General features: G+C 39.0%; 1 protein-coding gene across 13 annotated transcripts in view; it reads right to left on the reverse strand.

The window, feature by feature from the left end:
• ARHGAP8 (Rho GTPase activating protein 8) overlaps positions 1–25929 on the reverse strand; it is an 83892-nt gene that overhangs the window by 44920 nt on the left and 13043 nt on the right. For 6 of the 13 annotated variants that reach the window (XM_048046869.2, XM_048046877.2, XM_048046867.2 and 3 more), the window contains 2 exons: positions 13283–13420; positions 1735–1822 (listed from right to left, as the gene is read on the reverse strand). In XM_048046869.2, the coding sequence (XP_047902826.1) occupies positions 1735–1822; positions 13283–13420 (226 nt within the window). Of the gene's footprint in view, positions 1–1734; positions 1823–13282; positions 13421–17154; positions 17293–17940; positions 18053–25929 lie in introns of those variants that run through there. The other 7 variants (XM_048046870.2, XM_048046876.2, XM_067000147.1 and 4 more) reach the window with 4 other exon arrangements.

The following is a 25929-nucleotide window of genomic DNA, read 5'->3' on the forward strand; positions in this document are numbered from 1 at the left end:
CCCACAGTCTTACTGATCTAATTATTCGCCCATCATACTGTAAATCTTAAGAGTGAGAATAGTCTGGGACAAGGAATGCCACTTCAATTAATATAGTGCTGTTTTGATCCCTGACTTGAGTATTAAATGGTATTTTAATGGAAGTAGTGGTAACAGTTGTTCAAGACTTGGAAAAAAATAAAGAAAAGAGTCTGAAAAAAGAGTCTGAAATAAAAATATACCTAAACAGATACTCTTACATAAAGAGAGCCTCATGTTTTATTTTATAGTATGCAAATTCCTTGCCACATTGCATACAGAAAGCCTGTACTTCTAAAAATAATCGAGAGCTTTGTGGGCATAAAATAAACAATGTTTCTGTACAATTACCTGTTCTATGCCTGTAACAGAATTAGAGGGACATTATAAAAGCTTTACCAAATCAATTCTCTAAGTGATTTAATCACAAAACACCTGCCAATCTGGATCTACTCCATATTTTTTTCCTCAAAATTCAACATCTTAGGCTAACTACTATCAAGTGATCTACTCTAACAGATCACTTGATAGTTACATTGGCAGCTTCACATTCAGACATTTGCCTTCAGTTCTCTCTCTTAGCACAGACTTCCAAAGCGAATTTGATGTAGGCTCAGATACAGAAAAACATTTAAGTGTTCAAGTCCAGAAGAGTCCTAGGGCTGGAAATCCTAGTTTCATCAAGGTGCCTCCCTGCAGAACTGAGGAAGGTTTTTAGATCTGATAATGTGGATTGTCACACTCCTTTCTTTGGCATTTCCTATTAATCTGTGCAGGTAACTCCTCCAGGTTAGGTGCTGACTGGTGTGGCTCTTATTCTTAGGTGCTAACGCTCCCCATGTGTTACACAGCAAGCTTTGGCTTAAGGCTGTGGAGATATGCTAGGTGTGATGAGCACACAAATGAAGTAACATGGTCTCAAACACTCCTCTCTGCTTCTCAAAAGTTGAGATAAGAACACTTCTGTCCTTCACAAGGGTGATGGGTACTGATGGTTGAAAGGTGCTCAAACATTTTGGCAATGGTGGCTGTACAAGCACTCCAAAAAGATCTAAAATACTTAATAAGAACAAGCATTTCATGGCAGAACAGATCTCATTGTAATGACGAACTGTGAGTCCCAGCAGAAACATGTCCTTGCCGCAGCAAGTTTATAAGGAAGAACGTGATTTTACAGTTATATCCTCTTTTAAACAAAAAGAAATATTACAAAGTGAGATATAAGAGAGCTAAGTATAAATAATATTGTACTTAATGCAGGCCATTTTATACAAAGAGGAAAAACACTAACATGTAAATAACAAAAACTTCTTGTTAAGTGACTTAGGAGCTGAAGTATAGCCAATTAAGGAAAACCTTGCTAGTCATGAGAACATACATATAGAGCAGTAAAATACCAGAATTCCTCCTCTCTTACTGGTCTTCATCATAAATTCCATTTTAAAATACTATCAGAATTCATTAATAAAATCATGACACCAAGTTAATTTCAGTACACAGTGCATTGCTTCTGCTAGTCAATATTCCAAGTGAACTAACTGATGGTTTCATCTACATTTCATTGATTTAGTATTAACACTAGTAGGTCGTGCATTCTTTTTTCACTCTCTACCTCCTGCTTCTCTGCCCTGAAAGCTCATTCATCTGGAAACAAGCTAATAGAAGTTCACACATAAAATGTAAAGTAGTCCACACAGAAGATTGAGAGAAACTTACTCCAGCAATCTGGTGTGATTGAGCTGGTGAGAAGGGGGCATACGGCAGCAACTGAAGGTAATCACCTTCCTTCCAGAATTGTCATCACCTAGTGAACAAAACAGTTAGTAAAGACAACACTCACTTACTTATGCAGTGAGACCTCAGTGATCTGAGGGAAAGGCTTGTATCTTCTGATATTGGGGGCTACCTTTGTATTTCTCAGCTCTACTCAACACCCCGTGAAACTCCATAATCAAATAACGTTGCCTACAGAAATCAGTTTGGCCACCACTGTAGTGAAATGAAGCAGCTGCTGGGCAGCTGAAGCAACTAAGCTGAGAAAGTCACATTCAAAGGGTGGCTGGTAGTATGCAGCTCCTGAAAGAGTTAAGTCCTCTCACAGAATTCAGGAATGGAAGAAAACAGGCTGGCTTTCTCTAGTAGTCTTAGAAGTGACATTTTTAAACTCTTCATGCCTTATTTCTGGAATTTATAAAAATACTGTTCTGCTACACACACTTCTGGCATTTGCTTTGTCAAACATTTAAGTCAATATTTTAACCAAATTAAGCTTTCTTAGATACTTTTCCAAAAGCACTGCTACATTCAGATCCAATCTAAAACAATAAACAGGGCAAACACCTTTGCTTTTTATAATCTGAAGATCAATAAGACACCATCCTTTAGCCCCTCTGGCAAAGCACGTATTGTTGCACTCCATTTCTTTGTACTCTTCAGCTCATGACAACTTCACCCTTGCTGTCTCCATAGACAAGGCTGGTGATCATGCCAATGCCTACCCAACACTCAAGTTCTGCTGTCTAGAAATCCAAACTCAGAAGTAAAGCAATGATCATACTGAAGGTAACTGCACTGAAGACTGTGAGGTGTTAAGATCTTAACATATATCTATATGAAAGATATCAATTCTATTAAAATAATTCAGAAATATATCAGAAAATCATAGAATGGCTTGGGTTGGAAGGGACTTTAAATATCATCTAGTTTAAAACTATTTCCCTTTGTCCTATCATTATTTGAACAAGCAAAATGTTGCTCTCCATCTTTTTTATAAGACTCCTTTAAGTATCGAAAAGCTGCAATAAGGTCATTCTGGAGCCTTTTCTTTTTCAGGCTGAATAGCCCCAGCTCTCTCAGCCTTTCTTCATAGGAGAGGTGCTACAGCCCTGTCCTGGTTCCAGTTAGGACAGAGTTAATTTTTCCTCATAGTAGCTGGTAGGGTGCTATGTTTTGGATTAGGGTGAGAAGAGCGCTGATAACATGCTGATGTTTCAATTGTTGCAGAGCAGTGTTTACACCAGGCCAAGGACTTTTCGGCTTCTCGCTCTGTCCTGCCAGCGAGCAGGCTAGGGGTGCAGCAGGAGCTGGGAGGGGACAGACCCAGGACAGCTGACCCAAACTGGCCAAAGGGGTATTCCATACCATCTGACGTCATGCTAAACAATATATAGGGGTGGCTGGCCGGGATGAGGGGCCGGCTGCTCGGGGATAGGCTGGGCATCGGTCAGCAGGTGGTGAGAAATTGCATTGTGCATCACTTGTTTTCTTACACATTATTAATACTATTATCATTATCACTATTATTATTATTGTTATTATTATATTCCTGTCTTAATAAACTGTCTTTATCTCAACTCACAGGCTTCACTTTCCCGTTTCTCTCCCCCAACCCAGAGAGGGAGGGGGGAGGGTGAGCGAACGGCTGTGTGGTGTTTAGCTGCCAGCCGGGTTAAACCACAACAAGCCCTCTGACCAACCTCATGGCCCTGCTCTGGACCCGCTCCAACAGGCCCACATCCTTATGGTGCTGGGGGCCCCAGAGCTGGCTGCGGCACTCCAAGTGGGGCCTCACAAGGCACAGCAGAGGGGGACAATTCCCTCCCTTGACCTGCTGCTGGCCATGCCTCTGTTGATGCAGCCCAGGGTGCAGTTGGTCTTCTGGGCTGCAAGCGCTCACTGCTGGCTCATGTCGAGCTTTTGGTCCACCAGAACCCTCAAGTCCTTCTCCGCAGGGCTGCTCTCAATGAGTTCTTCTCCCAGTCTGTGCTCATGTCTGGGATTGCCCTGACCCAGGTGCAGCACCTTGCACTTAGCCTTGCTGAACCTCCTTAGGCTCAGGTGGGCACACTTCTCGAGCTTGTCCAGGTCCCTTTGGATGGCATCCCTTCCTTCTCTTGTATTAACCACACCACTCAGCTTGGTGTCACCTGCAAACTTGCTGAGAGTGCACCTGATTCCACTGCCTATGTCATTAGTAAAGATATTAAATAGCACTGGTCCCAGTACAGACCCCTGAGGGACACCACTTGTCACCAGCCTCCACTTGGACATGGAGCCATTGACCACCACTCTCTGGGTGCGGCCTTCAAGCCAATTCCTTATCCACTGAATGGTCCTCCCTTCAGTGGACCAGGATGTTTCAACTGAATTAATATTTGAGACATTATTGGTCTAATTTCAATACCCAAACTAAGCTATATTTAATCCTTGCTTCTATTTCCATTAAAACATTGAAGTTTGGCTTTGATATCAGTAGAGTACAATAAAGTTAATAATTTGCCTTTTTTTAGATATTCTTTATAATTGTTGTTCTCCTTCCTCCTCTCTATGTATGTATGTAGCTGGAATGAATAAGCGAGAATTAAAACAGGGCAAGTTAACTCTATAACATAGTAACTTAATGAATAAAAAAAAAAAACTTACATTTCTATGACAACTGGGTAGAAAAGCTTCACTTTGTATTACTGATGTTGATTCAAATTACATGATCTGAATGAACAGAGTATTTCCCAGCTTTAAAAACACACAGTTTCCATGTAAACCCACCATTGACAGTCATATGCATCCCAGAGGTCACAATGGGACAGTATTGGGTTTTATTATTATTATTTTTATTTATTATTATTATTATTATTATTATTACTTCTTCTTAAAGCAATTCTGTTTGAGGTGTGGGAGGAGAAAAGGGATGGAAGACACGAGATTAACTCTTAATGACTTTTCACTTATGAATGCCGACTGGGAGACATCTTCTGCATTATAATTTCCAAGCCTGTGTTATCACCAGAAACCATACCCATAACCCTTCCATTGACTTGTCAAGCTCCATCTTGAATACCAGTTAGGTTTTTCTGGTTCTTGCTCATATTGCTCAATGCTTTGACAACATGCAGCCTTTCTTTCTCAATTCCAATCTAAGTCATAGCAAGTTTGAACAAATTTGTTTGTGGGACAATGACATGACTCAGGTGAAACAGCTCTTCTCCTCCAGTATCGTTTAGCATCCTGAAGGAATATCTAGGCAAGAATCATATCACCTCTCAGCCTGCATTTTGCTGTTTACAAACAAGTTAGATCTCCATCTTTTAAGAGTCTCCCTTCTCCGATCTAGCTATTTTCTACACTGGTCCAGTCTTGAATGCATCTTTCCTAAACATGTGTGAGTTAGCTTGTCAAGGTGAAGAGTTAGGTAATAAATTGCAGATGAACATCAGACACAGAACTTAAAAGATTTTCTAATAATATTAACATCATCTTTACTGAAAACCAAGATGAAGTATTAATTTAATTTGACAGTTATCGCTGGATTATCTCTGATGTCCACCCCACTCCCATTTCACAGATCATTCTTCTCCTTTTTCTCTCTTTATAAAACCAAAGAAACTTTTGCTATTTGCTCTAACATCCTTTAAAGACCTAACTCAGCTTTACTTTTAGCAATTAAAACTTTAGTCCTGTAGTTTTGACTTCCACAACATAGTTTTCCCTGCTGGATGGTGACTTTCTCCTGTTCTTTTCAGGTTGGCTGCTTATTATTATTTTCTTTCTTGAAGGTACTTTTTCATCCCCCATGGTCCAGTGCCCCCTGCCACACTAATGATAAATTCTGACTCCTGTGTTAAATAAGGTGCTTAAGCACCACTCAAGGAAAGATATGCATAACAACACAATTATATGTACTCAGGTACACGTATATATTGCTCTTAAATAGGCCATAATTTTAGTTCCTGAAGTTATATTTAAGTGTCTTATTTGATGTTCTCAGAGCACTTACAAAGGCATTATAATGTGATAAGCATTAATATGAATGATGTACTTAAATTAAATTAAAACATTAATAAAAGATTGCTCTCTAAATCATGACTTGTTTGTGGAAAAACCGCTGTGTTACAGTACACTGTGGAATATTTTATTTGTTAGAGACAACCATTTTTATGAGCAAAATAAATCTAAAAAATGATTCCAGTTAAATTACTAAATGAGTCACTAATTGTTACTGTCGGTTGCATTCAACTGTCTGATTTAAAAGGCAGAAAAAAAACACCTACCTTTATAAAAGAGTGCAAGCAGATACACTTAGAACATGTATAAACACCATTTCCTAGTTTCAGTGATGGGAAAATTAAGCCAGAGTGGCTTTGTCAAAACTACCAGCAGAGCAGAGAACAGAATCTTGTTTCCCCATCACATAGAGCCATCAGGGCAACAACCACAAATCTGAAACACTGACTGAGAACCTCAACTTGACTAAAAACTAAATTAAGCAGTGCCAGGTTCCCACTATTGGTGACAGATAATGAAGGGAAGAGATGGCTATTTTTGCATAGGCATCAATAGTGCTTTGAAAAACTTTTTTTTTTTTTTTAAAAGACACATGAAGTGTTGATGCAAAGCCAAGCAGATCTCCCTTGCCCTCCACCAGAAGGGCTGTGACCGAGCACCCTGCAAAATTCCTGTCGCTCTAGAGTGTTTGCTTCTCAATCTGAAACAGTTTGAAGCCCAGGACTTTGGGGACACAACTTTTACCCAACCACGTGAAAGTGCAGTTTGAAGGGTAAAGTGGGGAACAGCATTTATAATTAACAGAGTGCAATTTGAAGTATGCTGATTTTAAACCAGCACAGAGTATGCATTTGTTCCACAAAACCTGTATTTTCCTCGTACTTGGAATTAAACAAGTTAGAACAGAAAGATGCCTCAACTCTCTACAGGGGACAATGCAAAAAAAAAAAAGTGCAATTTCAGCTTTGTTCCTTGATGTTTTACTTTCAGGTCAAAAATATAGTTTTGTATTAATCTACTTTATTCCACATTACCAAACACTTTCAGATGATAACCTGTTCTACAGTCCCTGGAGATGTGCTCCTCCCCTTATCCTTCTACATGGTTTTTGAGCTCCAAGCATTCCAGAAGCATTCCCAAAGATGGAGTGTCTTAACTGCGTGGGCACCCAAACTCCTCTAACCAACAATCTCTATCTTCCTGCCCTTATCTTTTTCATGTTGGCAAATCCCCTGGCTCAAATTCTGCCCTCATGCACAAGAAACATCTGATAGATTTCTCTTGCCCATGGACAGGAGGATACTGCCTCGATGTCAGTCCCTTGGTATCATGCAGACCCATTCACAGGTAAAGTACGTATATACAGAAATCTCAGGCAGTCTCAGGACTGTGCACACTGCTGAGTCATTTCTGTGAGCTCAGCCCTGCAAAACCAACCTCCTCCTCTACACTTGGTGAGTAAAGAGGAGTGTGAGAAGTGCAGTGTCCAGAATAAGATTTATGCCCATTAAAATACAAGATATCCACTGGCATTTTATTTGTGTGTATTTCTCTGAATCAGATATGATTCATACATCACTTTTGATATCAAACTTTGCAGTACCAAAAAAAAAAAGTTACAAGGAAGACAAGGAAGGGCACGTGAGAAAAGGTATTGTTCTCCTTTTTAATTAAGAATTTGGATGGCACAGCACTTACTGCTTCTTGCAAATTAAGTTTTTTTTTTTCCAATGATACAGATCATTCCGATTTGCAAACAAGATCTTTTGAATGCTGCAATTTTAGCATGACTTTCTAAAAGCCTTTATTCTGATGATCCTAAACATTACCATTTTATAAGTGAAAAGTGAAATATTTTTTTTCACTGAAGCTTGTCATTATCAATTGCAATTACAATTACACCACAAATTATCAACTACAATAAAACAAAGCGAGATCCTAAAGTCCATGGAAGTTTTGCCATTGGTTTCAGCAGGAGTAGAAGCTGGGTCAAAATCCAGGAAACATGCTACAGCAGTGAAAAGACTTGTTCCTGTATCCGTTTCTTTCACAGAATTTAAGCTCATGAAAATTAGTTTAAATCTCAATTACACTGTGATAAATGGTAAGACAAACTGTGCTTTCTAGCCTCCTCCTGCTCTCTCTGATTCAGAGAAATATGGGGTTGCGAAAAGGCCATTATTAAACTTCTATGTTTTGCCTAGGCTGAGTAATGGACGGACAATAAATACACCCACAATTAATACCATATGGGTCTTTGCCCATCAATAATGACAAACTTCTTACTTGGCTAAGAAATACACAGGCAAGATAACTTTGAGTCTCAACATTAGAGATAACAGCTGAGTCTCAACATTAGCAGTAGAAGCTTATACCTTTACATGTAGAGACTTGAGTCCTCTTTCTTCTGGCACTGATCACCCTGGCTGATCATACGAAAGTACATTACAATGGATATTTTAATGCTTCAGCTTTAAGATGGCCAAAAATTGTGATAATGAGCCAGCTGTTTATCCTTCAGGACAGAGATTGGATTCCCCGAATAGATACTAGGAGTGACATCAACTCTAAATGCCAAGTCAACCCATTTTGATTTCACAAAGTTCTCTTTTTGTATCCATCCCTCTGAATGCTCCTCAGGTTCACCCATTTATTTAGAAACCAATTTTCTGTGAGAGGATGGCACCTGCACTGTACCTGTCTAACTCTGGAAAGTGCTGAAATTGTAATTAAAATCAAGTATATGCTCAGGAGGGTTCCTAAAAAGGAACTACTGTAAGTGAATATTTCAGAGATTTCCTGCATCAAGACCCTTATACGTTCACTTTGGAAAATAAATATTCCCCATCAGAGATTCCTCCATGGGCAATTTTTCTTCTAAATTTTGACTAAGAAATACTTTGCCACAGCACATTTTCTTCAGGCCTAATGAAAGCAAAGGGACAGATTGCTTTTTGGTGTAATTAATTATTTACATTTCATCTGTGCTGTTCTTAAAGTATGGAAAATTAGCTGAAATACCAGTGAGTTAAAGTCATTCCTGAACCTAACCTCTAAACACAGGTACATCTGGCTGATTCTCTGTATTTTCTCAGATTCAACAAGAAAACATGTCCATATATTTTGATGAAATTAACTCTGCTCTGTCTTTAAAAGTGACACTGTTGCAGGCTGATGTTCAAAAGTGAGAAAAGGATTTGTTTTATTTGACATTCTGAGAAGGAAATAGTTGGAGAAAGAAGCAACAGAAAAACTGTCTCAATGTGGAAAATCCAAACTCAATTCCCGCCTGAAGGATTTGAACCCATGTATTTAAAATGACAACAACCAAATGGTTAGGACAGGCTTCCTAAAGTGCAAAGCCCACATTAACATCTTCTCATGTACTGCAGATAAGTTACAAAGCCCTCAGTTTCCTTTTTGAAAAGTGTCCAAGTCTTAGGCCTCTCCAGTTGATTTTTTGTTTTCACCAAAAGGGTATTACTCATGATATAATGCCAAAGATAACAATTTCAGGAATACCCTTTGGAAATACGATTTACTTTGTCCATTTTTTTTTCTTTTAAGAAGAAAAGTTTTAAACACAGTTCTTTCTTGTTGCACTGCAATTTATATACTACAAATCTGCTCCTGAAGGTATTGCAGGAAGTGGCAAAGCTGTCAATGATATGGCCTGAACGTTATAAAGACCCGTGTCTTAGTCTTACTAGGTAATTCACTACTGTTTCTCCTTACATGTCACAAAAACTACATTACCACTATCTTTCACAGTCTGATCTACGTAGCACAATTTAAATCAGTTTCTAATTCACAAGTCTAAAATCATAAATGTGCTTAAAATGAAGCTTGAAGAAAAATATAGTCAGTCTCTCCCAAAGAACCAACATTTCAAATCTTTAAATATAACCAGAAAAGCAGAAAAAATGATAAGCAAAATACAGAGTTAAAACAATAACACACTTTACTTCCATTAGAGAGTTTAATCAAACACATAAGATGATGTAACTAGTAGTTAATGAAAACATAAGCATCGGGGACAGACTCATTCAAAATCATCACACGTTAAAACAAAAAAAAAAAAGTACTATAAAAAGTTATCAGCAATGATATTATAGAAGCAAACCATAGAAAAATGGGAAGCTTGATACATCTTATATGCTTATATGTCCCTTCCTTTTTGCCACAAAAAAAAAAAAAAAAACAAGTCTACTTTCTTTTTAGGCAACAGACTGAAATTTCTCCTTAAAGATGGAAATAAAAAGAACCAGTACTGCAGAACTGTTCCATTTACATGTGCTTTGAATAGTCAGCTGCACTTTGGTGTTAATGAGATAAACCAACATAATTAATAAAAAATAATTAAAGCTTACACCTTTTAAAAATATTCCCTGTTTTTATTTAATTGTTTCACACTGTATAAATAGAACTCAGAAATCTCCATTGCACGTAGTCAAACCTATTGTTATAGAAAGCACGTACAAGTCAATTTACAAGAAGTGAAGAGGAATCTTATTTTTTTTTAATAACTTGGAAATTAGATCATTGTAAAAGGTGGGTAAATCACTGCAAATATTTTCACCTGAATTCTTTCTTTTTCTTCAGTCACTTCAAACAATACATCCCATTGTCTTTCAAGGACAGAATTTAAACGGAAGGAACAGCTTTTAAAATTGCTTTAAAACAGCCATTCCAAACACTGAAATTACACTTTCTATTTTTCAAAGAGATTATTAAAATCATAATAACCAAGTATTAATCATTTTAAAATGATTTGTTTCAAAAGGGACGGGCCTCTTGCAAGATGGGAAGGAGATCTGAAGAGCTCATCCTTTCCTCACTTGAATGTAAATCCAGAAAGCATTCAAACCTGACTCCACTCCAGTTAACAGCAGGGATAGGGAGGTCTCCTTTTGTGGAGGTGAAGCATGCCTTTGGATGGTATTTTACCTCCTACATGTTTCTGCATGCATATGCACACCTCTATGTTCCCATCCTACACTCTACTATCAGAATTATTTTACATGCACGTATACTGCATTCTGAAGCACAGTTCCTGGCTTGTGCTTTGCATTAAAATTGTCCAGTAGACTTGCAAAATCCAATCATATATTTCTGACTGAAATGGCAGCTAAAGTCACTCTTTTCCAAGCTTAGACAAAGACTAGGGGACATTTTCCCTACAAAAGACTGCTATATTAAGGCAAAAAACATCATAGAAAATCCAATCTTTCAGCCAAGATTCATCTTGTGAATACCTCCACTTACTTCAGCAAATTTATACCAGGAGCATATCTAATGTTTGGATTGTACTCCAAGCAAACACTGATATGAAGGAAGTTCCAAGAAGAATCAATGAATGCTACCACTACCAGGAGGTCTCTTTAAAAACCACTATTGTTTTCACTCCAGACTACACTTAAGCACATTCCCATTTTCTAATACAGGAATAAGGCAAAGGCATACACATAAAATGAAGGCAGTTGAGACTGATCTGGAATGGACAGGTTGGTTATCACTCTGTCCCCACCACATGTACTCCGTTTCACCAACAGTAAAAGTGATGATTTTTAAAAGGAGCTGTTCCAGTATATTTCATCATCTCATCTAAAACTTAACCCTTTTTTGAGTTCCCCCACCATTTTAACTCTTCCAAGTCAAATGGTAGTGTCAGTCTGCGACTATGGAAGTTGTGGCTTTTGTTTGCCTAGGCAATAAGTGAACTTTTACTTACTCACTTTTCAAAATGAGCAGGAAATGTCTTATTGGTCAGTCCAGCAGAGATTACTAGGACTGCCAACTTGTTCCCTTCCCCTCCAGTACAACGGGACAGAGAAAACAAAATTTTTCAAAATGCAGACCCAGGGGTTTCAGCTCATCATCAGGCAGGTCTGCCTATAGCTGTAAAAATCATAATGATTCCTCCCAGCAAGATAAACACAAAAGGACCCTTTAGAATTACCACCACTAAACCAGACAAATACCAAGTGCTTCTGACTTCCAGGGCAGCTTTGACTGAATGAAAAATGAGGACCAACAACAAATGTTTACTAAATAGTTGTGCATGATTAAAGCTGAAGCAGTAAATATATGGCCCATCACAACTGGATCTTGAGTATACTAGCAGGAGAAAAAAAAAACTCTTAATAATGTTTTAAAAGAGAGCTCCTTCAGTAGCACTGCCTAATAAAGCAGATGGGAGAAGTTCTTAGAGTGATTCTGGTGTATCCAATGTGTCTGTTAACACATTATTTCACACTTCGTCAGTTTGATTTCCATGATTTCATTAATAACTCTTGGGATTTCCTCCATCCCAAAATGGTGCTTGAGCGAGAAACATCCTATTGGGCTAGTAGGCAGTAGCTTTTTACTCACAAGAGTGTGGATGTTATTCCCTTGTTTATGGATAGGAATCTTACGTTGGGGTGTTAGTTTTGATGAAGGTAAAAGGTAATTATTATCCTGTGTATAACTAGCTTCAAGAAGAGACATTAGTATGGGTAAAATTCTCATTCCACTACAGTCAGAAGTCAAACGACAACAGTTTTTCCTACCCTATTCAATCAAACTTCTTCAGAGGACTGGTTTTGCTGAAGGTCATACTCATCTGGATGACATCCTGTTTATGGCTCAAATTCAGGAAGGTGAATACCTATAACTTGAGTTCATCATTTTCCAGAAAAACCACAGGCCCATCATGCCCACTTAAGTATGAGGTGCAAAAAGTTTGTACTATTGTGCAATCTTAAGCTTCATTAGAATGAGCGGTGTTAAAAATTTTTATTTCTTATTGTATTTTTTTTTAGTTCAGTACTCTGGTTATTAATATTAGCTTAACAATTGTGTTAATTCCCAACATAAACCAAATGGATAAAAAAAGTAATGTATACTTTAAAGAGGTGCTTTTATTTCATAAACGTGCCTGCGTGTCCTGAATATTGCCAGAAAGTTTTAAAACTAAATAACTGTAAATATCAAATGATCCAATATTCAAATATGTTATGTACCCATAACTTCTCTCCATATCACAATGTAAAGTCAGGTGATAAATGTAGTTAACATTTATGTCAACCGTTTCCTTTCTGCCTTTTATTAGTTTTTATACAGTAACCCATATCTCTTTAGCTGCATGCCCTTTCCTGAGCAGACTAGAAAAATGATTACATGTGTGGCTTCACAACACTTCAGGTTATTCAGAAAACAAAACAACTTGTCACTGAAATAAAGTACAGCTCTGTTACAGCCACAGTTAGGACTTAGATTGTAATATATTGTTATGGTTATATTTTAAAGCAAGATTAAGCTCAAATATTTAGCTCATATGTCACCTTTAGAAAAGCAAGGGATCACGTTACTATTCAACTACTTTTCAGGATTAAGGCTGAAAGTATTAGCATGATTACAATGCATCACCTCAAGGAGTACAGTGAGAAAAATATGGTAAGGGGTTTAATAATGTGAAGTCATGCTCTTTCTCCAAACATACCTGCTAATTGGATGATACCGTGTCTTGCAACATCATAGTAGGGGTGATTGATATTTAGCTCAGTATCCTCAAATGGTGGAGACATAAATGTTTTTTCCTGTCCTGACTGTGCATCTTCTGCTTCATCTTTCTGCAGTTCTAAAGAAGCAAGCAAGAATGCTTAAGTACTAGTGAACAAAGAAAAACTTTTGCCTCTGATGAAATATTAAGGGGGTAAATTTTTCCTCAATCAAAAACACAGGCCTTGATCACCATTTGTTTCATTTTCGGTTCAGTTTCTCGCTCTTTCTCCACTCTCCAGTGTGGAAAAAACAATCTTCTAATAACTCAAAGCTACCTTCACATCCTACTTAAAATTAGTATCTGCTGCAATGCTCATAAAAATCTTGATAATGACTGGACAGTTGGCATGCTGTGACCTCGCTATTCACAACTGCTGTTGTTGTCTCATTATTTCCTAGACTCTCACAATCTGCTTGTTGTACCATCTACATCTTCTTGTCTTTTACTTCAAGGTTGTCCAAACGGGGAAGTCAAAGTTTCAGTATGCTAATGCGCATTGACAACTACTCCATGTGTGCACTGTCTGAAAGCAGACTTGCAAAAAGATACCTTGCATGAAGGTATCAAAGTGAAAAAAAGCCTCCATCTTAACTGCATGAAAATCCACCATTTTCTTTAAATCCTTCAACCTTCAGAACCTGCAATAAGCAAAGCAGACAAATGTCGATCCATCATATAGTCCAGCTAGAGGCCAAGCTAAGGCACTCAAAAGATCATCTCAAGCCCAATGAAATCAATAGGCATCTTTCTCCCCTCGTGTCCCCGCCCCCCGCCCCGGTAGATTCTGGACTAGATCCTCAAGTTAAAATCTACTTTGCACTAAAATGAGCAATACAAAGTCAAACAATCTTGGCTGAAGGTTTGGTTTGGTTTGTTATTTTTTCCCCAAAATTCTTCCAAACTTTTGTACAGTTCAAGAAGGAATGATCCTAAGTACCTCCCCAGATCAATGCAGATTCTGGGATAACTGCTGGCCCTAAGGTTGCCACACTATCCAAGTGAATGCTTCCTAGAAACTGACTAGGGGCCAACAATAGGGCCAACCATACCCTGGGGTGCATCGAGCATGGCATTGCTAGTGGGTTTGAGGGAAGTGACTGTCCTGCTCCGTGCTGCGCTGGTGCAGCCTCACCTCGAGTGCTGTGTGCAGTTTTGGGGCACCACAATATAAGAAGGACATAAAACTATTAGAGAGTGTCCAACGTAGGGCTACAAAGATGGTGAAGGGTCTAGAGGGGAAGACATATGAGAAACAGCTGAAGTCACTCGTTTTGTTCTGTCCAGAGCAGAGTAGGCTGAGGGGAGGCCTCATGGCAGCCTGCAGCTTCCTCACGAGGGGAGCAGATGGGCAGGCGCTGAGCTCTGCTCTCTGAGAACAGCAACAGGACCTGAGTGAACAGCATGGAGCTGGGACAGGGGATGGTCAGGCTGGATGTTAGGAAAAGGTTCTTCACCCAGAGGGTGGTCAGGCACTGCAACGGGCTCCCCAGAGCAGTGGTCACAGCACTGAGCCTGACGGAGTTCAAGAAGCATTTGGACAACGCTCTCAGACATAGGGTCTGGTTTTTGGGTGGTCCTGAGCAGAGCCAGGAGTTGGACTCCATGATCTTTGTGGGTGCCTTCCAAGTCAGGATATTCTATGATTCTATGACTGGAATAAACATTATATTAACCCATCAACACACAAGTGTCTTGGTGGCTTAAGAGAAGAAAACATAGAATCATAGAATGGATTGGGCTGAAAGGGGCCTTAAAGACCATCTAATTCCATCCCCCACTACCATGTGCAGGGACATGTTGCACTAGACCAGGTTGCCCAAAGCCCCATCCAACATGGCTTTAAACATCTCGAGCATGGGATGGGGCATTCACAACTTCTCTGGGCAACATGTTCCAGTGCCTCACCACCCTCTGAGTAAAGAACTTCCTCCTTAAATCTAATCTAAATCTTCCCTCTTTTAGTTTTAAACCATTCCCCCTTGTCCTATCACTACACTCCCTAACAGAGTCCCTCCCCAGTTTTCCTGTAGGCCCCCTTTAGGAACTGGAAGGCTGCTATAAGATCTCCCTGGAGCCTTCTCTTCTCCAGGACGAACAACCCCAACTCCCTCATCCCCTCTTCATAGGAGAGGTGCTCCAGCCCTCTGATTATCCTTGTGGCCCTCCTCTGGACTTGGTCTAATATGTCCATGTCCTTCTTGTGCTGGGGCACCAGGTGGGGTCTCACGAGAGCAGAGCAGAGGGGGAGATTCACTTCCCTCAACCTGCTGGCCACGTTTCTTTTGATGCAGCCCAGGATACAGTTGGTTTTCTGGGCTGCAAGCACAAACGTGTAAAGAGAAGGAAAAAAAAAAAGTACATACACGTAAAAAGAAAAATTATGTTCTGCTAGAGTACACCACACCCTGTACATCAACCATCTCTATTATCATACAACTTTTAATATGGTGGAATCAGCAGGTTTATCTGTAACACTATTAGTGCCACTTAATTTTAAGTCCTTCAAGAGTGTTTCACCTTCTGATAATTTTATATGTCTTAAGCACCACCAAAGATACACTAGGGCAGACAGAATATATTAGGTATTGATTTCAGCCAGATTTATGTACCAGTAGCTAATACATGTCAGAGAAAAAACTCTCACTAAATATTTTTGAATGCTTTACACTCAGTTTCCCAGTATCTTTCTATTCTATAAATGGTTACATGAAATCTTCTTGTCTCATTTTTGTTTTTAACATGGTTAGTACCAAAAACGTATTTCAAAAGGATGAAAATTATAACCAATGGCTGGGCTTCTCAAAGACAAAGAGCAGTCGCAACATATATTTTTCCTTAAATTTATTTATGTTTGAATTCAAATTAAAGCTTCCTCAGAAAATAAAGCAACAGTCCTATTAGTCTCAGGGGAAAAAAAAAAAAAAAAAAGAAACACCTGTGTTTAGAAATATACCATTAGAGTTCTCCACATACACAAAAATTTAATTTTTTTATTGTCTCCAAAATCTGTATTATTCTACCATTTAGAAGTGTATCATATATAAAGAGCTACACTAACCTCAACTGGAAAAGTATTCTTTCCCTTTAAAGAATGACTTTTTTCCCCAAAGCCAAAAAGAACAATACAAATATAACCCAATACCTGAATTTCACCATTTTCCCCCTCTATTTATGTATTTAAAGTCACATTAAAATGCCAAAAAACAAAAGCACTGATTTGTTTAGTAGGTTTCCATATCTGAGCACTGTAACCACCCTAAGTAACAAAAAGTTGCAAAGAAAATAGAGAATGTGACAGGGTGGGAATGTGAAGCGGGAAATAGAAAGTATGTACCAGAATCCATTGAAACTTAACAAGCCTTATTAAAAGTGAAATGTATATTCAAGTTAAAAACAGAAACAACTAATATTCCAACTACAGCCTTTAGTACAGAGAGGTGGATGCCAATTCCTCCTGTAAATATATATATATATTTATTATATATAGTAATAGACAGGCTTCCAACAAGCGGGATTTGTAACCAAGTACAGATAGCTATCTGGCTTTAAAAAATGGCAAAGAACTAGAGAAGCAAAATATGCATGACCATTTGTACTGCAGTTATTCACAGGGACTAAAGCAGTCCCAGCAGTAATCACAAACTACTTGAAAAGCTAGTTAACCCTAATGTAGTAAATAATTCTTTGTTTATTCTTTTTCTTTTCCTTATTTTTCTCCCCATACATGAACAAGAAGACTGGATCTCAAGAGACATTTCCAAATAAACACAAATAAAAAAGAAGATTAATTGTTCCAAACTGAGGAATACCTGAGCTCCATTTTTCTCCTGCAAATGATAGGAGTTTATTGTCCTGCTTCATGAGCCATAGCAGAGAATCATCTGTTACCACTCACACTGCTACTGCTGTTCAACCGTTGCTGGGAGACACCACAAAGGGCCTGATCCAGAACCTGCCAAGGCTGAGAGGAAAACTGCTTTCCATGGGTTTTGAAACAGGCCTTAAAAATAGAACGCTGGCCAGCTGCAGTTGAAAGTCATGACAAGGAGAAATCGGAGCTAAATGGACGGTCAGGGAGACTGAGGCAGAGGGGGAAAAACAAACAAACAAAAAAACCTGGAAGACACTTGCTCTGGAGTTCAGCCCGACATCCTCAAAATCTCAGGGGAAAAAAAACATAATGCTGATCTTTCAAAATGACGAGCCCCCTAATGCCATGGTCATATTGCTCAGGTCGACTAACATCTTTGGAGATAACACACAATACAGCAATCTCTATGCTCATTCAATACGTGTCTCTTTGGAGTAATGACTCCCATTTGTGCCACAATATGTGATGATGGTGATATTCCAACAGCCTAGAATTGCACTGGGAACATCTACCAATAATTCATAAGAGAAGCATGTATTAAACTAACCTTCAACCCTAATGGCTTTAATAGGGTACCTATTAGTACAGTGGCTGTAACTCATATGGGATTGCTCCAAGAAGCGTTACAAAATGCCAGTGAAGCCTCTCATTTACTGAACATACTCTATTAAATCACCTGTAATTCTACACAGATGCCATTTGAAGTATAATAAAACATATTTACCTATTTCAGCTAACTTCTCATAGTCAATCTCAGACATGTTTCCCCTTAGGAGGAAGTCTGCGCAGATCTTGCTAACTGATTCTTGCAGGATGAAATGGTTGTCAGGTCAACCCTACAAAAATAAACGAAGCTGTGAGCACAGTGTGCCATATTTTACACACTACACAGGTATAAAAAGAAAAGAAAAAAATAACAGTAACACAAATCCTCCTACCCAGTTATTGCTCAAGAACAAACTCATTTGCATTTAGGCACCATTTTCCTAGAACACAGAGTACTACGATAGAATTTTAAAACAGCAGTCCAAAAAGAAAGCTGCATATAATAACAAGACTACCAACCAATTGATCTGTTTTTATTTGGGGGGTTATTCTACAAAATACATTATACACATTTGGATGATAAACAACAGAATTTAGGATTAATTCACTTCTATAAACAACATTAATCTTCTTTATATCTTCCTAATTGTATTTATCTGATGAAGATATATAGTCCATACCCTCACACCAAAGTCACTTCTATGGCAGCCGTAAGGTTTATTACAGTAAAACATTGTATACCTCACGTTGCACATGCAACAAACAGCTTCATGAAAATTTCAAGTGAGCATTAACATACATAAAATGGAAAAAACAGCACTTCCTGTACCTAATCATTGCTTTTTGTCAAATTCTCTGCGGAGCACTTCGTAAACACAATACTAAGTAACACACCCAAAGAGAACATCAGGAGCTAAAAATACTATTTAGAAGCTGTTTTCCCAAGCAGCTGCTCCAAGTAGCAATAAGGGTACTTCCCTTAAATTAAAAATCCAGACTCAGATGGGGAGGTGAGAAAGAAATTGAGCTTTTCAAACTCTCCTTTTAATTTAATTTCAATACCCTGCTTCATACCAGTTTGTTTCCATCTAAGCATGTTAAAAATAAGATAGGTAAATTTATGGTCTGGTTGTTGAGAAAATGCATATACAAGCACATTCTTCTCCTCTCCCAGAAGGTTACATATTGTGCTGTTACTTCAAAGCACTTTAACTGGGAAATTACCCTATGCCAAACAAACAAACAAGCTAAAAGACCAGCCTGCCTGCTCTCTGCTGCCCACCCTGCATATCCCACAGCTTAAGGATGCTTGTTCTAGACCCACAAGTCCTCAGACTAGATACCATCCATTTTCTTCTAACCAGAGAATGGATATCTAAGTAGTTTTCCAGGAATAAAATAAATATTCACATCAACAAAGCAAGCAAACATCTGCTTAATTACAGGCATATGTTTACCTATTTCGTTGAGGAGGGATTAGTCATTAGAGTGATCACAGTTATTGGGTGTGTGAACTAGAGCGAGGCTCTCACTGGCTGATGCAAAGTTTAACTTTCGGTTTCAAGTTTATGCAGAAGAAATGAATTTGCATCCTAGTATATGACTACAACTCCCACCTACTACAGTAAAACAAGTACCTGTTAACAGTCACAATAATTAAGAGCTTCTAATGGCTAGTGAAGCTTTTTTTTTAATTTCATAACATTTTACAGATCTGATACTAATGTAATAGTAATTATCACCAAAGGCAACCATGCATTTCCATAACTTGCTGCACTGTAGATATGGTTCTACCACTTTGAAGATTTTCAAACACAAACCAACTATTTCATAATAATTATATTCATTTCTTCTTGAAAATTATCATCTTCATTTTCAGCCAATTTAAAAGCACAATTTACAATTATTTACACCCAATTTAAAAGCACATATACTGGGAAAAGACCTAAAAAAATATTTTCAAGAGAAAATTTTGCAATTCCCCACTGAATAACAATTTTCTTAAAAAATTAAATTAATTCTAGGCCAGATATATTTCATTTTGTGTTAACTTTTTTTCACATGATATTCAAAATGAAGATACCATTGTTGTTTTAAAGTTATGATGCAAAGAAAACACTTAGTGATTGATATTCCAACCAGTGATTAATTTGTTCATTACTATTCGGAATGGTATTTCGACATTTCTAAAATTAACAATTAGCAACTAGTGTGATAATGTGTGTTTTATTTACAAAAAACAAAGGGCCCTTTGGAGGCCATCTGGCCCAGTCCCTGATCCAGGAAGGCCACCGAGAGCAGGCTGCCCAGGCACCACGTCCTGGTGGCTTCTGAAGATCTCCAAGGAGGAGACTCCACAACCTCTCTGGGCAACCTGTGCCAGCGCTCCATCACCCACACAGCACAAAAGGGTTTCTGATGTTCAGAGGGAACCTCCTGTCTGCCAGTTTGTGCCCACTGCCGCTTGTCCCGGTGCTGGGCAACCCTAACAAGAGCCTGGCTCTGTCCTCTTTGCAGCCTCCCTTTAAGTATTTATACACACTCATGAGATCACACCCTGAGCCTCCTCTTCTCCAGGCAGAGCAGTCCCAGCCCTCTCAGGCCCTCTTCATAGGAGAGGTGCTTCAATCAGTTTAATGACTGCATTGAGTCTAGTTCAGCTAATGTCAAAAGCCTGCCTTGCTTCTCAGAGGCTGTCCCTTCTAGATAAATTTTTATATGACAGAAAAAAAATATAATTCAAGAGGATCACTGTATTTTCACATATATAACTTAGGGATTAGCTTTTAAAAAGGAAACTGTGGTTCAGCATCAGAATAGCGGTACACCCAGGCAAGAAACAAGAGCAGTGCAGGTTATCACAGCCATCCTTCATTGCACTGTTTCTTCCAAGGGGAGCATTTATTCCAACAACCTCCCTGCCCCAAATCCTGCAGCAGCACTGACCCCCTCCAACTCTTCTTCTCCTACTTTCTGATTTTGATTTTGTGCAAAATCCTGCAGAAGCCGGCCACATGAGGGTACGGAGCACACACAGACTCATTTTTAAATACCAACACCAGAATCAAGATCTGTCACTGGTGAAAATATGGCAAATCCTTTCTTTTTCAGAGCTTTTACGAATTATCATACCACAACCTGTTAAAGTTTCACTTGTCAGCAGGTGGGGCTTTGGGATTTATTTACTTTTTAATCTACAGCTGTCATACTAACACTTTCAGCCCTCCTGTTTCCTCTCTCTCGCTCTTGCTTCTCTTCTTTGTGTCAGGCTGCCGTTTATATTGAATATACTGTATGTTCATACTGTATATACTGTATGCATAACCTCATAGCAGAGGTTTACCCTCAAGACCCAGATTCCCTCCCCCCTTTACATAAAACTACTGGAAGCATTTGGCATAGTATTTCCCCTGAGAAACAAACAAACAACAACAAAACCCGCACTTTCTTGTGAGGTCTGTTACTTCATCTGCCTTCCTGGCATCACAAGGCTGTACAGTGCACTGCCACCGCTACGCAGCCCTGCCTGCGCCAGCCCTCCTGCTGCCATGCTTTCAGCCAATACCAAGGGATGAAGGAAGATGGGAGCCTGTAACCAACAGGCATGTTCTCAGTTGTATCTGGCAGCAGCTCGCGTGATTTGGAGAACATACGAGGTCCCAAAGTCAGGCCTACACCCTGCAGTAGAGTTGTGAAGATTTGCAGTGTAAGATCCAACTGTACCACGCTGACTAGAACAGAAATGGGAACAGATGGATCAAACTGTTCTTAAAATGCAGTGGGTCTCCTGTTCATTACAGTGCCTCTCCATCGAGTCCATAGACTCGGTGGAGATCTACCTTCCAGCTGGGACTCCTGAGCTCTGCCAGGATGCCAGCCACGCAGCCAGGCTTCACAAGAAGAGAGCGGAGTCACCTGCCAGCGTCTCAGGCTTTGCACGACACTGAAATACCCAAACCAAAAATACTGAGAAGCCTGTGAAGGCAAATATTCCATTATTACTTCCACACATCAATATTGATGAAAAATGGTATTGAACTGAAACTCAGAAAAATTTAAACAGCTTTAATTTTATTACATTTTCCATTTAGGCTCTATTCCAAAATTAATTTTATTACTATAATAACTTCCATTGATTTCAGTGCAGTAAAGATAAATACACAAATTCATAGAGGTGGCCACATTCCTCTGAAGCGTCAAAACATTTTTAACCAAACTTTCCAAGAAAAAATCATTTTAAAAGAAAAAAGTAGTTCAGCAAACTGCAAAAAAAGAATTTGAAGTATGATGATCATACACAGGTTGATATATTTATATTGACAGAAAGTTACTAACTTGTAAATATTATGATAAAAATATTATGCCAAAATAGAATACTAAAACTAAAAATTACATGCATATAGCCTTAAAAAGTTGCCAAACACTTTATCCTTTGTTATCATTAGTTTGGTGGATTTTGAGCTTCTTTTTATGTAACGATCAGAGAAGAAGCACACACAGAGGTTAATTCCTGCCATGGATTGAGATACAGCCTTGAAAATCAGAAAGCAAGGAAGACAGTCACCCTGTCACAAGTCTCTGTGCTCTATCACACCAAGTTACACACTGATCAAACAGCACTGATTTCTCTAAAAGCAATTTTCTACTAGTCTCATCCATTCAGTGCTTGGAAAATAGGAGAACAGTGTCTACTTGGTGATGGTAAATATTGTCCTAAACTTGGAAAGAAGCCCAAGTTCACGCAGCTGTATTTTTTCCCCAGTATTTACTCCTGGATAAATACTGAATCATTATTCTGTAACTATCCAAAGCCCCCAGTCATCTCTCAATTTCTTTCTTTCTTTGGAGTTTTGATGCCACCCTGAAAACAGGGCTTTGCTCTTCTAACATCTGAGCCACACAGCACGTCCACGCTGCTGTTCTGGGCCACAGAAAGCAACACAATATGGCGGAACCCCCAACACAGCACAGTGCTGTGCAGAAATCCTGGCTGGTGTCTCAACTTGGCAGAGCAATTACTGTGGAGAGAGTGCTACAGTTATTTGGCACTCCCATGGTCCTCGCCTCCACAGTGCATGGGGAGGGGTAGAGTTATCCACCTAGCCTACCCCTACTCCCAGGCACTACTTCTTTCTGATCTAGGGACTCTGACTTTGGTATCAATTTTTGCTGGCAACTTACCCCTGGGTTTTTGTGCTCGTGCTCTTTTGAGTTTCCCCATTCTAGACAGGATGAGACAATCCTATCTTTTGCTCAGCCGAACACCAGCTCCTTGGTCATCCAGGATCTCGCTGGCAAGAGGAAGAAGGAGGGAGAGCCAGGGATCTGCTACTGGTCTTCCCTCCATGACAGTGTTTTCAGTCATACTTTTCTGTGCCCATTCAAGTTGATCAATTCCTTCTTTAGCTCTCACCTCATTTTCTGTCTTCCCATCCACCAAGCTCTCTCCTTTTCCCTGTCTGTCTTTCCCGTTTGCTCATCTCTCTGTTTTCCCTTCCACCACAACCCTCTTCTTTTCCACATTCTCTCTAGTTCCCTCATCCTGGCTTAGTTCCTCTGTATATCCTTTTGCTCTCACCAGAGCAAACTGCAACTACCACCAAATCCACTGGTTAACACACCCCTCTGCGTTGCTGATATCCAGCTTCTCCTGCCTAAACTCCTCTCTCTCCTCAACTCTCTCAGCGTGATCACATTTTGAGCTCTCAGGCTGTACAAGAATTAACAAACCTCCGAGGCTATAGGAGCAAAAGTGATGCAAAGACCTTAACTGCAAAAAAACGCACTTCTTTAGTCCCCTGCATTTTTTACTGCTCCCCTGTTATCTGTTAGAGCACAGCTCTCTCTGAAACTTGCGGAAACATCTTCTCTTACTTTACAGTTCCTTAAATGATTACAGCTTAAGAATTCATCCCTCTATGCTTTTACTGCTTAAACTGTTAATGATGAAACTTGACTGAATAAGTGCATTTGTATTTCCTTACCACTTAAAATTATACTGGCAGCCAGAACTGCAATCTTCTAAGCAACAAACTCTTTTCATTTGTGATATAGTTTTTGAGGAAGCTTGATGGCTCAATAACCTGGTATGTAGACAGTTTTCATCTCTAAATTAGTAGCATGAATTACTTATGTTTACTTAAGTAATAGCTTACTCTATGTTCATCTTACAGGTGTGGGTCAGCAAAGACTGAAAAGACCAGTAAATTGACAAACAGATAGTAAGCATTTTTATCAAAGATGCTAAATGCAGTTTTGAAACATCCTTTTACCCCCTCCAAGGTTTGGACCTTATTTAGAACACAAATTTATTCATGCTGAAGGGAGAAAGGAGGTGCTTACATGCTACATCGTACTTGCTCCAACAATAATTTAGACTGCGTTTTTTGATAACTTTAGTAATTTTTAACCAGTGCTGCATTAATTTAAAGTAAGCATCCACTGTATATAAAATAGATAAAGCAAAACGTGTTACACATTGTGAGAGAGCAAATTTTCATCAGAAAGAATGGTAAACACTGCGTAGCACAGTCCTGAAATGAGAATTGTTCACAGAACTGTTTTTTCCCCAGAAAGAAACTCGGAGAAGAGAAACATACTGATTATTTTTTTCTACACACACACATATATGAACATTTAGAACATAATTACCTAACAGTACAGATGCTGGAGCGGGACAGATATGAAAGAGCAAGATGACTGTCCAGTGCAGGACTACCAAGCCCTTCTTGCAGCAGTGGCTATGGTGCAGTTTGGGATGTCCTTCACAGCCTGTTCTGGGCCATGAGCAACCCAGCAGGATGCCTAAACCTGACTCTGTCCCTCCTGTCTTTCCTCTGAAAGAAGGAACTACTCCGTGAGCTGACTCTGGCCTGCAGGCTGCCATGAAGGCCTCACTAACCTAGTAAAATATTTTCCCAAAGTTGCATACTGTTGGCAATCTCCAGTTGTATTGCACAGTGCCTGCCTCTATAGTGTTTGTGATCCCCTCTGTTGCAGGACTGGAACAGGCAGGTTAACAGAGGCTATGCTTCCAACCTACAGAGCACCCATCATGAGATTTCCTCAGTTAGGGAACCAGTGACACATGGTAAAGGGGAAAAAAAGACAGGAAACCATGAAATACATAAGCACAGTCTCTTCACCCTCACCATACCTTCCCTGCTGGACAGTCAAAAATCTATTTATGGGAAGAATTAAATATGTCAGAGTGAAATAGAAATTGTTTCCCTACTGTGTATAAATATCTGCATGTATCAGCTAATCCCATTTCTGAAAGCACTGAAGTAAAGGGATTATTTCTACCCATTGCTGGCACAAAGATTTTTGGAAATACTCTTTTGTTGTCTGAAACAGTGCAGCTATTTTCTTATCACATCCACTAGTTCATCTGGCACACCGCAAGTACATGGAAAAAAGTGCCTAATGTTTAACCTATTAACAGAAAGCCTCCTGTATCATTAGAACAAAATAATCTGAACATGGATAAGTGGCTGCAATATGACACACTGCAAGACCATTTTTTTTGATTCAATGTAAGTGTTTATTGGCTAAACAAAGATTACGATAATGTAACCATAACAAGCATTAATGATCAGTCATCTATGGAACTTGCTTTCTAAATTAATATACTGTAATGCACACTAATGTGGCAGAATTATGTCGGGCTGAACTCATGTTTAACTAGTGCTTCCATCTCAAGCGATTAAACACTTGCAATTGCAGATGAGTACAAGACTTTTTTAAGTCTTTTTTAAGACTGTATTCTTTAATTAAATTAATCTGACAAGTTACTGGACAAAGAGTTGGTGTATTATTATTATTTTTTAAATGTATAATTATTCACTGGGGATTCCTCTGGCTGGAATAAATTAGGACTTGTAAAAGAAATTAATATTCTTCTTTTTTTTTTTTTTTTTTTTTTAACAACTCAGGCCATTGTTTCCAGTTCTTGTCAAGACACAGTTATAGCTCACCCATCTTAGCACCACCCCTCCTGTAGCCCAGCTGCACCAAAATGAAACAGTGCATTATAGCAAAGAAGAAGAGTTCCGTTCCAAAATCCATTTTATATGGGCAATGTAAAGCCCATATTTAGTTACAAATCTTAACTCAAAACTAAGCAAAATGATAACCACACCTGTCGTCCCACTGTTTCTCCATTTGC

This window comes from Anser cygnoides, chromosome 1, assembly GCF_040182565.1.
Source record: "Anser cygnoides isolate HZ-2024a breed goose chromosome 1, Taihu_goose_T2T_genome, whole genome shotgun sequence".
Taxonomy (NCBI): Eukaryota; Metazoa; Chordata; class Aves; order Anseriformes; family Anatidae; genus Anser; species Anser cygnoides.